A 14,975-nucleotide genomic window follows, 5' to 3' on the forward strand; every position below is an offset into this window, starting at 1 on the left:
TACACATGCAGCATGCCAATTTTGCAAGCATACCCCGAATCTGTGTACTTTTGTTAAGATTTAATCATGTTTTCACAAAAAAAGCATCTTTACTTTATTCCTACAGAAGGAACAAAAGACCGGAGCTTGAGAAAACTTTTGTCTGAATTTAAATTAAGGCAGAAATGTTAAATGCATGGGGTAGAGGGGTGCCAGCCAGTAGAGGAAGCCTGAGGCCACTGTTAGTCAGATGCATGGGAAATACTGGAAACTCCCTTTCCACTAAACTCTCTTCCAAGGTCCAACTGAAGAACTAGTTTGGGCGGGTTCTTGGAGGTCCAGGTTGTTTCACATTTCTCTCTCCACCTAGCAGTACCTTCCATACACTGCTTAAACTTTAGATACAAGCTGCAGGAATGGAGAGGGGAAGAGGAAATACGTGTGATGCATCACAGCCCCATGAAAGACAGATTTGATAAAGAAATATTGACACTTCTCACTTTCTCCTGTTTAATTTTTCCCCTAAAAACATGGATATTAGTGCTCAATTAATATAAACCATCTGGGTAGTATAACTATTTAACATTCTGATCAAAAAAAGGATGGAGTTGGGCAGTGTGTCATTGGTTGACTGGCCAGTAAAACAGATCAGCACTAGGCAAACCACACACAAGACTCATTCATCAGGGTTCCCCAATTATTTTGCTCTGTATACTTAGATGAACACCTTCCAAGCCAAGCTCAGCTTCACCAAATTAAACTCCGCATAGCCAGCTCCTGCCCTGTGCCCCAGACTCCTGGCAGATCCCTGCCATAGCACTCACTAAACACATCATTCCATTGAAACACAAATAAAGAGGGCTGAGAAGAAAACATTTGTTTTATCTGTGCAGTAAAATGTCCATAACATCATACTAAAGCTGCACACTGTACTTTAAATGCACTGTTCTCTAAGATTTTTTTAATTAAGGCCAAAACATTATCTTTACAGCATAAAACAGCAGAAGATATTATTTGTAAGAAAAATGTGTTCAAGCATTTAGAGAAGACACTTGTGGTTACAAGGGCATTAGTGGCCAAAAGTCAGGGCCTTCCTATGACTGCAACTGGTACTAACCCCTGTAGACAGCCAAGAAAGATTTCACCAAATTGACTGAAACTCAAGCTTCTGTTAGAGGTCAGCCTCTGCAGACCATGCTGTTCTTAGCTACACTGAGATGGTCAATACACAAACAGCTGGATGCTAAACCTGATAACGTGAAGGTAAATGTGCTGTTCGAGGACTGACTGGCCCCAGGAGCTTGGAGCAGCACATGGGTGAAGTTCCACCACCAACAATTCAGCATGGAGCCATTTGAGCTTGGCAGCCCAACCCAATCCATCTGGCACAGACCAGGGGCAGCCACGAGAGTAGGGACTTCAACTGGGCTGCTGTGTTTAGAAGGGGAATTTACCCCACCAATTTTCACCTTACCTAAAGCAAAGAGAAAACATTTAAGCACTGCATCATTAAGGCACAAGTCTGTTTCTAAGACCACCAAAGTAGTTTTCTTTGCAGCTTATATTTCACACCTCAGGAGACGTCTGAAAACATGCTTCTAATTATCTTGTCTCAGGGAAGATTAAAAGATGATTTATAAACAAATGTACTATTTATCACATCATATTCTAAGCATGGAGTGGGGGAGGATGTTCAGGAAAGCACAGCTTGTGCAAACTTGCTGAAAGTGTCATGTAGAATAGGCAGAAAGTTATAGCTGGTGTAATAATACCTTAATAGATGCGCCTGCAAAACGAGAAAGTTGTTTGATGTGCTGTCCCTGCTTGCCAATAATAGCTCCAACTGCCAAGGCTGGGATGAACAGATGAACAGTTTCAGACTCGGGCTGTTGCTGTGGGGAAGAAGGAAAAATGCAGTGAATGTTTTTGAACATTATGAATCAGACTGACAGGAAAATGGGTACAGAACAGGCATGCATGGAAATGAGGGGGAAATAAGATTTCCCCCCTGTGATGTCTGAGTATTAAGGGTCTGGCTTTTTTTGGGAACCACAAAATCCACAGAACAACAAAACCATTTTGAGCCAAAAGAGGATTCTTTCATCTTGTATAAAATACTCACAATTTTAATGCATAGAACTTTAAAAAACAATTGAGGAGCTGCTTCTTTGTGAGGCTTTCACTCTTACCTGTAGCTGTCTGGATTCTCTTCCAGGGACAAGACCCTGCAAATGAGGCTACTACAAGCAGAAAGAGGCTACTACAGCCTGAGCAGGCAAACTCTTTCTAGTTTCCCAGTTATAGTTTTAATTTTAGATTTTGCTGAGAACAGTACAAAAAGCCTCAGAGTTACATATATGCTACAATTTCCTTTGTGTGGGAGTGATCTGGAATGATAGCCAGCTTGAAATCTGCCAGTGATTCCTCCTGTGTAACATTATGCAACAGTTGGAGCCCTGGCAGCATTCCTCACACAGGCTAGTAAATTAAACGCCGTGTTTCTGAAAAGTGAGAGGACCCCAGCATTGCACCCACTGGATATCAGGCATCACTGCATCTTCCTATTGCTTCCATGCAGACACCCCAGCTGGAGAGCATGACAGAATGCTCGAGATCCTCTCTACGTGCTGCGGAGCAGTGATCAAACTGCAGGGGTGCATCTGCCACAGTAACTCACAGCTCTGTTAGCAGCCCCAGAAGAGCCTGTCTCAGAGGAAGGGAGCACCATCAAGTACACACCATGCTACTGGACCATGGATCCATCCACTTCCATCAGGGCTACCCCTGAAAAGCATTTCACACAAGCCTCTCTTTGAACTAGGAGGTATTTAAGACGCTACACACCTCTCCTTCTGAAGTTTTTCTTCCTCTGTGTACCCCTCTCATATTTTTGAAATTTTTTTGCTCATCCTCACTAAGACAAGCCAACAAGCCCTTTTGTGCAGAGGTATTTTGAGACAATGCAGACAATCCTTGTCCTTGCTTTTTCAGTGCCCACCATGCACTGAGCACCAGCAAGCAGAGCATGTGGGACCAACCAAGCTCATTGAGCTTTGCTCAGCTGTGTATTTTGATAAGGGTACAGGCACATAGAGAAGCTCACCTAAAAAGCTTTTTCTATGATATTTTCAGAAAAAGCCCCACACTGCTATATGCAACACAAAGCAAAAAGCAGATGCAATCCTAAAAACAGCACCCGCAGCTTATTTTTAAATTTCAGAACTCCTTTCAAGGTTAAGTCTTTCAAGGCAAAGTCCCACTGCATTAGCCATAAACAAATCTGAACAAAATGCTCATTTCCAAGTTTTACCACTTCATTTTCAGTAAACACAAGTCGACTGTAACCTCAGGGGATACAAATTCCAGGCACAGCTCCATGTATCAGGTGAAGAAACCCCAAAATAGGATATTGGGAACAGAAACACTTGAGGCAATTGCAGCAGTTGCACAGTTTACCCTGTGTTTTCACACATACAAGGCGTTAGGATTCAGAGGCATTTCATGCTGGTTTGAATCCACATGGACGCAGCCCTCCACTCCCAGCCTCCCCACTGTCTTGCATGCTTTGAGGCCAGCAGCTTTGCAGATCCAGCTGGTTTTTAAGGCAGGCAGTAAGTCCCTGACCCAAATAACCAGAGCAACACACAAGTGGCAGTCTGTGACCAAGGGAGGAAGTAACAACAATTAGAGAATGGGGAAAGGTGGGACCACCTCTTTTAATCTGCCTACAGATCAATTTAAAATTATCTCAAAACTACACCCTAAAACTACATATTTGTAATGAAAGATGCAGTCACTTCAGTATATATGTTAAACCAGTTTCCAGAAGATTACTCATATTCTCCTCCTATTATTACAAATATCCTGAGTGTTGTCATAGTAAGTCTTTTTACATGTTCACTGTGAATCCAGCAAGATTTACAGCAATTTGGAAATGCTACTGTAGGTACTCACTTGATTTTAGCACTTCAAAAAACTATTTCTAAATGGTTGCAAGTTCATGAAGCATTTGGGCTTTTCCAGTTTTGTTGCAAGGACCCATTGCACTGGGTGTAGAGGCAATCCCTCCTTCCAGTCCTGACAGCTTATCCACCCCCCTTGCTTGCTCCTCTCTTCTTGACCCCTACATTCAATTGTTCAATGTGCTCCAGTTCCTGCAGAAATCCACTGCTGAAGATTTCCTTCCACATGCTTCTCCAGCCAGCCTCTTCCAGCTAATTACTACAACACTGCAGCGAAGCAAACGTGTAATTGACTTGGTTTTCAAGAATTTACACATCTTCTACCTAAACCCACCTCCAGACACATTTCTGTACCATAGAAACAAACCAAACTTCATTATTTTTGTTTGCATATATTTCCTGCCTTCCCTCTGTTGCCCATCTGCCTGCTGAGCAGTTTTCCCCTCTCCTTCCCAAAGCTTGATTTCAAGCCGCTTTCTTGGCTGGATTCAATCCACCACTGAAATTCCTTTTTGCTGCCTCACCCTCAAACACAAAACATGGGCAGCAAAGGCAACAGAAGACAGAAGATATGGTACATGTGCCTTTCTAAATGTGCCATGAAGATAGAAGATATGGTACATGTGCCTTTCTAACTGTGCCATGAAGATAGAAGATATGGTGCATGTGCCTTTCTAACTGTGCAATCACCTCACTGTAGCACCTTCCTCCCATCCTTCCTCATAGTTTTGACTTTTTGATACATTTCAACTCATTTTCTCCTAAAGGACTTTTAAATAAGTATTTATGTGTGTTACTGAGGTTCTTCAATGCTAAACTTGCATTTTAGTGTAATAGTGATACATATTTAAGGAATAGTGGAGAATCTGTTAATATTCAGCTGTTCATACATTGGAATTTTTTAAATTCTTGTCTGGGGTACCACACTGGCATATACATATAACCAAATTCATCTCCAGCATAACATCACACAAGATTTAGAGAAATTATGTAATACACGCTGATTTTTAACCACTCAAAAACCATAGTCCTCTTTCTTTTTTCTTCTGGCAGAAATCAAGTCTAACTATAAGGCTTTTGAGAGTATCACAACACCAAGTTCAAATTGCTATCTGTCCATCTCCTTACCCACAATAATTTTAAAATCCTTTTCTATTTACTGGAAACCTAGCCTGCAAAAGAAACACATCAAAATATAATGCAATGACTACACCACCCATCAATCTTACAGATGCTTCTGGGGATCTCAGGATGGAAGAAAATCAGCTATAATTTAATCTCACCCATGCCATGCCACATAAGTCATAGAGCTTTCCAGGAACTCCCAACATGAGTTATATCAGAAATAGATTCCTAGACCTTAAACATATGTTAGAAGCACTAAATTTAGGGAACTGATTTCCCACTCTGTGAAATCTGAGCTTCAACGTTCACTCTCTTATAGCCAAGTCTGCTTAAATATATACTTACAATTTAAAAGCCAAAATATGTATGTGTATATATTTTTTGACAGGAGTAAGGTCTCCTGGACAATTTTCTCTTCTTCCCCATTCAGTTTATTTTCTCCTCCTACATAAGAAAATATTTTATTCAAAGCCAGCCCAGCCCTGGGAACTGAGAGGAATGCAGAAAGAAAATCTTTTAGAGTAGCAGCCTAGGTTCACCAAGATTTATAGTCCATACATCCACCCTAATTTGCAAGTAGCCATCTGCAGTATCTGTGATGCACACACCACCTCTTCAGCCTCAGCAATATTTGCACTATGGGCTTATGGCTAGTCCACCCAAATAAGAGAAGTTTGTCTTGTGTAGCTGTGGCACACAGACCACTGAGATATTCACTTCAATGGAGCATCTAGGTTGGTTTGGGGTTCTGTGGCTTTTTTTTCAGGGGTTTTGTATTTTAAGAGAAGAGCTCCAGAAACCAAGATATAAGAAACAGATTCTTCAAAAGCATGGTGACCAAAACAATTAGTTCAGTTCATAAATAGCTGAAAATACTTGCTTTGTTTTTGCAAAAATCAGTCTGCTTTAGTCACAAAACAAGGTTGGTAAGGAATTTTTGTCTATATCCAGCACACTGAACTAATGAAAACAATTTTAAATGCTGGTTTTGTTCATTAATTGGATTCCAATTTCCATCCAAATGTTGCCTGATGAAAATCAGAAGTCAAAATTAATCAAGCAAATAAGAAAAGCACCATTCATCATTTCTTAACAGAAAAAGGAAAATATACATTTCCCAAAGCAAATGGCAAATTGCATGCTTGTATAAATAGAAAGATATATTCAGTGTAAGCAAAGGTACAGACTACTCTAAGGTTTTCAGAAAGGTAACTAAAGTACACATATAAAATTTGATACGTCAACTTAAATCAGATTTCCTGGTTGCTCATTTAAATCATGATTGAAAATGGTGATCTAACACAGAGATGGAAATTAATCTACCCCACTGGATGACTCCAGGCAACTGCTGCAGCACACTATTAGCTCTGACTTTTTACACTAACTCAACTCTTTCCTGGAGCAGCTTGGATACACCTCCCTCCATACCTCCTGCAAGTCCCTGAGCTCCAGCCATCTGTCCCTAGCCCATCAGTCCATACCAACTATTTAGCTTCTTTTTTTAATATTTCCCTTTTAAATTGCCACCATCACCATCCAAGAAAAACTGATCTGTTGGTAAATCATGTAATTCCTGGCTGCTTCCCCATTACACTGGGCTCACCTGGAGCCCCTGCACTGCATGTAGCATCAGGATTATCCCCTTCACTCCAACCAGACCCTGCAGCCTTACGGGAGATTTTTCCTTCTGCTGCCAACCCTACCACATTAACTCTTAGGAAACTGGCTTAGCACAGCCATCATTTCCTGGTTTCCAGAGTTTCAGCAGGAGTGAGGTTCTTCCTCTCCTTGGGATATTGCCACTAGTCCTGCAGCATGAGGGCTACTGCTCCACACCAGAGCTAGAAGCTGAGGAGGCCCAGCCAAGAAAATTTGCAGATTCACGCCTCTTTCTGCAATTCTTGCCTGCAGGGTTAGAAAGATTTGTAGAGACCATCTACCCTTAGGATAAGGTTGTTATAACTTGATCTCTGCCAACTCCTGGTGCATCAATCCTACAAACTGCAGAAAGCCACAGGGAGGAGAGCTTTTCCCTTACCTGTTAGATTGTCAGAAGGAAAAGCATTGCTCCTCATCTCACACTTGGGTAACAGAGCCATAGCACAGCCAGGCAAGAATGAAAACTCAGGAAAAGTAAGCTATGACCCTCCAGAATAGAGGGTGGTAGGTAAAAAAGCAGGTCCCAAGCCACTACAACTGGGGGAATGGACATCCTATTTGAAAAATGGCATTTGAAAAACAAAACAAAGAACAACAGAGAACAACAAATAATACACAGAAAAGCCAACAGAGGTTTGTCTCCTCACTTCTTCCCCAAGACGACCCCTCCTCTCTTGATTTTGGCTGATGATGCTGCTAGGTCAGTCCTCAGCTCCCTCAGTTAGCATGAGTCAGGGCTCATAAGGGGGTGTGTTTGTTATTTATGTCCCTCAAGTTAATTTGAGCATTAATCTCAGTCTTTTTCTGCAAGTCTGCCAACAGTACAAAATTTTTTCCAGTCGTGTGCGTAAGTGTCTCCATAGACCCCTTGCTCCATCAAATGCATGTGGTTGGTAAATCCTTGGCAACATTTGGGATAAGGCTGTAAATCTTTAAAAATATTGTACTCACTGAAGTAAATAGGCTTTTAAGCCAGACATGAATGGGAGGTGAATCAGATCTTTCCTGGTTTCTAAGCTTGTTATGTTTCATGTTGCAAATTAATTACCTTAGCACAAGACATTTATTTTAAGTCACGAAGTCATGTTATCCGTTTTAAGTCATCATCAGGATTTTTAGTTATGAAGGAAATAAGAACTATTTTAAGACTGCGTGGAGCTACCATTTAGCCTAGTGAGATACTGGTTTTGGTTTGGTTTTTTTTTACATAGTAAACAAATCCACTTGGCAGAAGTAAATTAATATAGACAGTAAGTGACTGCATTAAAAAGTTCCCTTTTTTGCCTTTCTACCCCCTTCCCAAAAATCATGATTACCAAGACAAGGCAGATTTGCAGACAGCTCATTCAGTCTTCAGAATACCCTGAGTTTGTCAGGAAGTGAGGTATCATATTATTCAAACCCTGTACCAGATCCAAAGCCAAAATTTAAACCACGTTTTTGCAATGTACTGTGAAGAATTATCCTGGCCCACAGCTATATTAAATGCTCTTATTTATTCAGTAATGAAAACTTGCAGCAAGGGGAAATGAACATTTAGCCAAGTATCCTTGAAGACATTCTAGTTGGATTCAAAGCGATGATAAGAAATAAGCTTGAGATGATGGTGAAAGAAATCCTAGAGTATTAATTTTGCAATACTAGTGCTAAAACTTTAAGCCTTTATTGGAAACAAGGGGCTCATTAAGGAAAATGAAGTTTTAGTAGATAGGTCTAACATGATCCACAGTTTCACAACATCCTTGCAGATACCTTGTGGCACCATCTTGTACAATCACTGAGCTGAAGTGCTGCTGCCAGCACAAATCAACAAACTGCACACTGAACTCCCTGCACCCTCCAAGCTTTTTAGGTCTACTTCAAACAGATTTAGGTCCATGCTGAGAATCTAAAGCTTTCTGCCACATTCACTGCCTGAAAAGCCAGGATCACACTCAGAAGAATTCTGCACTGCTGAATTCAGTCAGTCAAGCAGTAGAAAAACAATTTAAAAGAAGCAATGCACATTTTTCACTTGATTTGCACATTAAAGCATTGCCCACATTGCCAAGCATGACCTGCCCAGCCACCATGCAGCCAGGGTTCCACCTTCCCATGAGCCCCAGGTGAGTCCAAGATGCTCTCCTTTAGTAACTGCTGCATTATGTGAGAAACACTTGTGTCACTAGATGAACCAAGGACATGACCCTTTCTGGGACACACAGCCCATGGAAAGGCTATGCAGTTCTACCTCTTTCCCCACTACAATCAGCTGCAGAAATTATGTGTGAATGTCCTCTGTCCATCTAGCTGAGCTCATCCTCTCCTCTTGGTTGAAAATCTAAGAATTACCTGCCCTGTCTACATTTCCATTTTGGAGACTATTTCAATGCCTGAAACTCAAAGACAGCTGGTTCTTACACAGTGGCCAGTGCCTTAAGTGAGATGCCGCTGGAACAATTTCACTTAGTACTACTCATTCCACTTCTTGGCTCTCAAATTTACTACTTTTCATCACAATCATCTCTGAACTGGGAATCTTCTTGGACTACTAGAAGTCACTAAAAGAACCACACATAGAAGTTTTTCCAACATGACAGCCTAGCTAGCAACAAGGGAGTACAAATCACGGAAGCAGAGAAGGAACATTTTCTGGCAGGCTGGTTACAAGGCATTTTACAAGCAGGAACTGGTTTGACATATTTCTGAACATGGCATGAACTTTTTGTTTTTGCAAAATCTGACTGGCCACAATGCCAAAAAAAGCAATCTGCCACCTTTTATTCAGAACAGACAGCCAAAATCAGAAATCAACATAAGGAACAGATTGTGAAACTATGTAAGCAGGAATTTTGCTGGTCATTCACAAGCAGCAAGCATAGGTATTCAGTGTTGCAACACTGTATGACCACCAAAATTATATGTATATAAACACTTCCACTTCAAAAATCATAGCTGTGACACAGCAGTCACATGGGTACTCAAAATCCATAGAAGTTGCCCTTGAAATCAATGGCTTTGGAAGATGCAGGTACTCATCAGCTCTGGTTTATAAAGGCACTTGTCTCAGATTCCATGACAGCTGCCAGAAAAACAGGTTGTGTAAACACAAAGATCACTTATTTTTCCATCATGTTTAACAAACAAACCAGAGATGGAGCCAGATACAACAGAATGAGGACTTGACCTACTTTTGTTTCTGGCCTGAAGGAGCTCAGTACACCCTAGTAACAAAATATTTGGCACCTTAAGGAATTACATTTCCCATTCAGTTCAACATTCAGAAGGTTTGGAGCCTGGTACTTAGGGCTTGAGAATCTGAGATGGTCAAGGGGAACTCCAATTAAATCTTCCCATAAGAATCTAAAAGCAGGGGAACCAACACAAATTCTAATTCTCTCGTTCCAAGAAACTACAAATATCTCTACAAGTATTCAAACCTGCAGCAAAGAAGAAACCATTTTTATTTTAAAAAGCATGGATGACTAGTGATGCTATTTGCATTATGACAACCTGAGAACTGTAAAAGAAGCTATTAAGAATAACTGGAGGCTTCAACACCTCAAAAACCTACCACTGGCCTGCTGGATCTTTGTACATCACCTGGTGTCAGTTGCATTTTTCCTTCCCTCACTGAGGGGTTGGTCCATCTCCAGAGGCAGAATAGTCTGACTGCTCTGGACACATGTCCCTGCCAGCACAGCATGGCAGAAGCAGGAGACTTTCAACATAGTGGGAAGACCAACCATTTTCTCCACAGGGCAAAACAATCCCACGATGTTACACACCAAGAACTAAATTTTTTAGTTGTCAAAAAAAATGCCTCATTAATGAATGTAAGAAATTAAGCATCAGTAAAGGTGTATTTCAAGGCACTGAGGTTGCAATCTTCAAAAGGAGTCTAATTAGCAGGTAGGTTTTTTCAGACCATGCTGTTGTCCTACAGTGCCCTCCTCAAGATTGCATGTGCTGCACATGCATGGTTCTAATTGCACCAATGTAAAATCATTTTGTAAAAACACTGGCAAATCCTTCTTCATCCCCCCAAACCACATCCTCTTTTGGCTGCAGGACAGCTTCTCAAAAATCATCTACTGCTTAACAAGCTGGGCAAATTAGGGCAAAGCCACTTGCAACTACACACATCATAGATGTACAGACATTACTGCCTCTGGGTAGATCAGACATAACAGTTGCACAAACTAATCCTATGAAACCCAGACATCCAAAGGAGCCCAACTTCACCAAGTAAGAGTCAAAGTACCTGGAAACATAGAACAGTTTTTCCTCTTCCTTGTGTTTCTCATCTATGCTCAGGGCATCAAATGAAGGCCCTCAATGAAGCAATTTTTCATTTTAAATTACTTTTCTTTCCTGCCAAAAGCACAATACAGTTATTTTTTCTCTTACTTCTATCCAATATAGAAGGTGTCTTCTTTACTATTATTATTTAAGAAAATGACTGGAGAATAAAGAAGGAATCTTTCTCTTGACCACAACATCTTCGAAGGAGAAAGTTTTCCATTGGCATGTTCCTCACCTGCAACAAAAAGCTTCAAGAGATGGGAAAAAAAGAATAAAGGAAAGCAACCTATAAGCCTAACTGTACAAGACTTTTTTTTGTAATCAGAAAAATGTGGTTTGACTTCTTGGTTTTGTTTACTATATGAAATGATCTCTTTGTTTTTGTTGTTTTGGTTTTTTTTTAATTTTCCTGTTCCTCCCTGTCTCTTCCTAGAAGCCCATATAAATATCACATAAAAGTTCACTGTGAGGCTAAAGAAAAAGTTCAAAAGAGTGCCTTTTTTGAAGGCAGAGCTTCAAGAAGCCACAACAGGTGTCCAAAAAGGCTAGCAGAGAAAGCAGTCCCACTGCAAGCAGAGGAGCATCTCTTCACTCTAGCCAAGTTTCACAGGGCAGAAGTTCATGTATCTCTTCCATGACCTTACAGAAGAAGAGCAGCTGGTGTGAACTTCTCTTATGGAGAAAAGCTCTCTACTTCTCACCTTACTTTATGTTTGAGTTTACCTGCCATGAGACAGAATTAATGCTACTATCCTGTTTCAGGGCATTCAAGGGCAGGATGAGGTTTCCACAGGTTATCCCTTCCTCCCCCATGCCCTTGGGATGCCAAATTTTAGATCCAGAGGCTGCAAAAGAAATGCAGTTGGATGTAAAATTAAACATGCAAAGTTCCAATTAGAAAAGAAAGGGCGCAACCCACTTAACCCCAGCAGGTGGGCCAGGTGTATTAATTGCATGAGTGTACACAGTTGGATTTTAAGATAAGGATTTCTTGTTTGTTTGGGGCTTTAAAACCTTCAGTGTTGCATGAGAACAAAATTCTATTCTTGAGAGACAAGTATGTGCATATTCTCCCCACAGTTCAGAAGACAGAAGCAACAACTCCATCAAAACAGCTTTGAGCAGTACAACACTACATCTGAAGCAGTTTGGCTGGGATACTTGTTAAAAGTACTTTTTTTTTTTTTTTTTGGTGGCAACAAATCTTCTGGAAAACATAAAAAAAAGCATGGGTGATATTCCCTTTTGCAGAACCTTACTCTCCTCCTCATAGAAATCCCAGCACTTTGTGCAGGTGCTCAGGTCACGACACTTGTTACAAGTGACAGTGGGCAGACCAACAAAGCTCTTGGCAATCGTGTCAGAGCTGCAACACACACAAGCATTTCAGTGCACAGCTAAGGAGAAAGGTCTGAGGATAAACAGAAAGTGGTGGTTTTTCCAGGTCCAAAAGCAGCTGGACAAGACATCAGGTACAAATAGGCACAGAAAAGCTACTGGTTCTTTATATGGTCACACAAGGGCACAGATCAGTCAAAAAAAGACCATTAGTAGCTTGATCCTATCAAAATCATGCCTATTTGACAGTAAAAAGAATTTTTAGCTCTTAATACTTTTAACTGAGACATTTAAGTCTGACTTTTTCCTCAAACCATAAAACATGTCAACGATTCTCACATGTTCTGATTTGTTTGTATTTTAGGAGTCCAGGAAAAAGCCAAACAGATTTTGGATTTTTGCAAGAAGAGAGAGGAACATTTTAAAGAACTGAAACACAATATGCAATTCCATTGCATCCCTTTTCAGCAACTGCACAAGATGAGTGCTTTGAACAGGCAAAGAGAACCAAACAGAACTTGGACTCTGCAAATAAACTATACAATTTCAATATCAAGAATTGTTGCTAGCAATAGGTAAAAATACAAGAAAATGGATGGTTAGCCTGCACTGCTGTGGTAATCAAACACTGTTAGCCACATGCAAAGGCCACATGCCCACGTGTGTGTTTGTATCTGTCACCAGACAAGTACCAAGGACAACTTGTGCTTTCCTGTGGGGGCTCCACTGCCAGGACAAAGAGTAAAAGCAACACCCAGATAATTACTGAGACAATCTGCATCTTGTTAGATTAACTTAGCTGAGGTTTTGGTGCTGTACATCACAGTTAGCCATCATGGAGCAAGGTCCCTGAGTCACATGGAAATCATTCTCCTGAATGTGACCCAGTCCAAGGAACTAAATGCAAACTAGTGTTTGATAACATCACCATTTCCTAAGTTTGTGATACCAGAGTGTACCTGAAGCAGCTGGAGAACAATGTTTATGCTCTTGTCAAATGTCTTAAAGGTTTGCATGAAGAGGGATAGGGTGAAGCATCACACACGTGTTAGCACAACCAAACCTATTTAACTAGTCAGCCCCAAGCTCCTGAGTACAGAATGTTTTAGGAACACTTGGCTCCAGCTGTGTGTATGAGCATTCAGAACTGTTGCTAAGCCCTGGCACTGTTACAAAATCCTAGATCTGTCTATGCAGGTTTTTCCTCTTTATACCCATGTTAAAAAAGCAGCAGCAGGAATGTGACAGATCATTGTTTCAATAATTAAGATGACACTTCAGTTTCTTTGGGAACAAGTCCTACACAAGGTCACAGCCACACCTTGTCACTTGAAAGTAGTCCATATGAGCCATCAGCTCCATATGGAAACCCTGCTGCGAATGCCCAGACTCACCCACCTAATTCTTCTGACCCAAGGGAGAGCCCCAGGCAAGTCCATCCCCACAATGAGGTGAAGAAAAGGTCCATACAAAGATTTTACAACAAGAGCTTCAAACCCACCCTCAGACACAGCACAGGGGTGTCCCCAAGGCTCACTGTATGGCTTTAAGCATGGACTTCAGACGCTTGGATGCCAAGAGGCCCCTGTGATGCTGCAGCTGAAGCTGCTGGGGAGCACACCTTACAGGAGACAGGGAAGAGCCAGCCCCGTGCAGAAGGCAAAACTTGCACTGCACAAAAATAAGCAGGACAGCAGCAGGATACACTTCTTTGCACCCTGATGCCAGCAGTGTTTTCAGAAAGGATTTCCACTTGCCTGAAAGGGATATCCTCAATATCCACTAATCCCTGCTCCCAAGCATAAAAGGACATGCACTGAAAACACGGTAAAGGGACTTGGATTGTCCAAATGCTTTTGTCAAAATAAGGAACTTGGAAACAAATAGCTCATAGGTAAATGGACATAAAGTCCCCCTGGGAGCTCTTCAATAATTTTTCTTTTAAGACCTTGTTTCCCCAAAGCCTCTTTTAGATACACAGATTTTATTTTAGTTTTTAAATCCCTCATGAGTTCTCCTAGATCTCCCCCTATGGTTATCTTTAGCCTTTTGAATTGTATCAATATCTCCTTCAAAATATAGCCAGACTTTTTTTCTCTTTCTACTTGTGAATGCCTCAATAACCAATTTAATCAGTGTCTGAAAAACTGTTCTACTAGGGGAAAAAATTAAGAGGAGAGTAAAGCTCAAAAGTTACAGAAAATTAATTCATACACAAGCAAGACTTAAAAGTCTTCAAAATGGAAACTAATGCATCCATTAAAGGGATAGACTCATACTTTTTCTTGTTTTCTCTCCTCAGAGAGCAACAAGCACTCCAAGTAATTTGAGGGGCTGACTCACCTGAAGCCCACAGAGCCACCTGCTCTTTTCCAAATACCAACACATTTAAGTACAAACAGGTGAGATAATTCCCTTTGTTCATACATTTGCTTTAGAAGCCCTTAGTATTTGCCTCAGGAGCTGTATCAGTACCACCCCCAACCTCCACAAAATCTGAGTTCACCTCCCAGTCTGTGAGTTTATCCCTTCTCTCTGCATGTTAGCTTGTCACACATCTAGACTGCATGGAATGAGAGCCATTTCAGAGGAATGAGCACAAACAGAAGCAAGAGAGTTCAGACAGTG

General features: G+C 41.0%; 1 protein-coding gene across 1 annotated transcript in view; it reads right to left on the reverse strand.

Moving 5' to 3' along the window:
• IGF2BP3 (insulin like growth factor 2 mRNA binding protein 3) overlaps window positions 1-14,975 on the reverse strand; it is a 112,969-nt gene that overhangs the window by 10,170 nt on the left and 87,824 nt on the right. The window contains exon 12 of the mRNA XM_030969005.1: window positions 1,752-1,871. Coding sequence (XP_030824865.1) covers window positions 1,752-1,871 — 120 coding nt within the window. The remainder of the gene's footprint in view (window positions 1-1,751; window positions 1,872-14,975) is intronic.

The sequence above is a fragment of the Camarhynchus parvulus genome, chromosome 2 (genome assembly GCF_901933205.1).
Source record: "Camarhynchus parvulus chromosome 2, STF_HiC, whole genome shotgun sequence".
In the NCBI taxonomy this organism is placed as follows: Eukaryota; Metazoa; Chordata; class Aves; order Passeriformes; family Thraupidae; genus Camarhynchus; species Camarhynchus parvulus.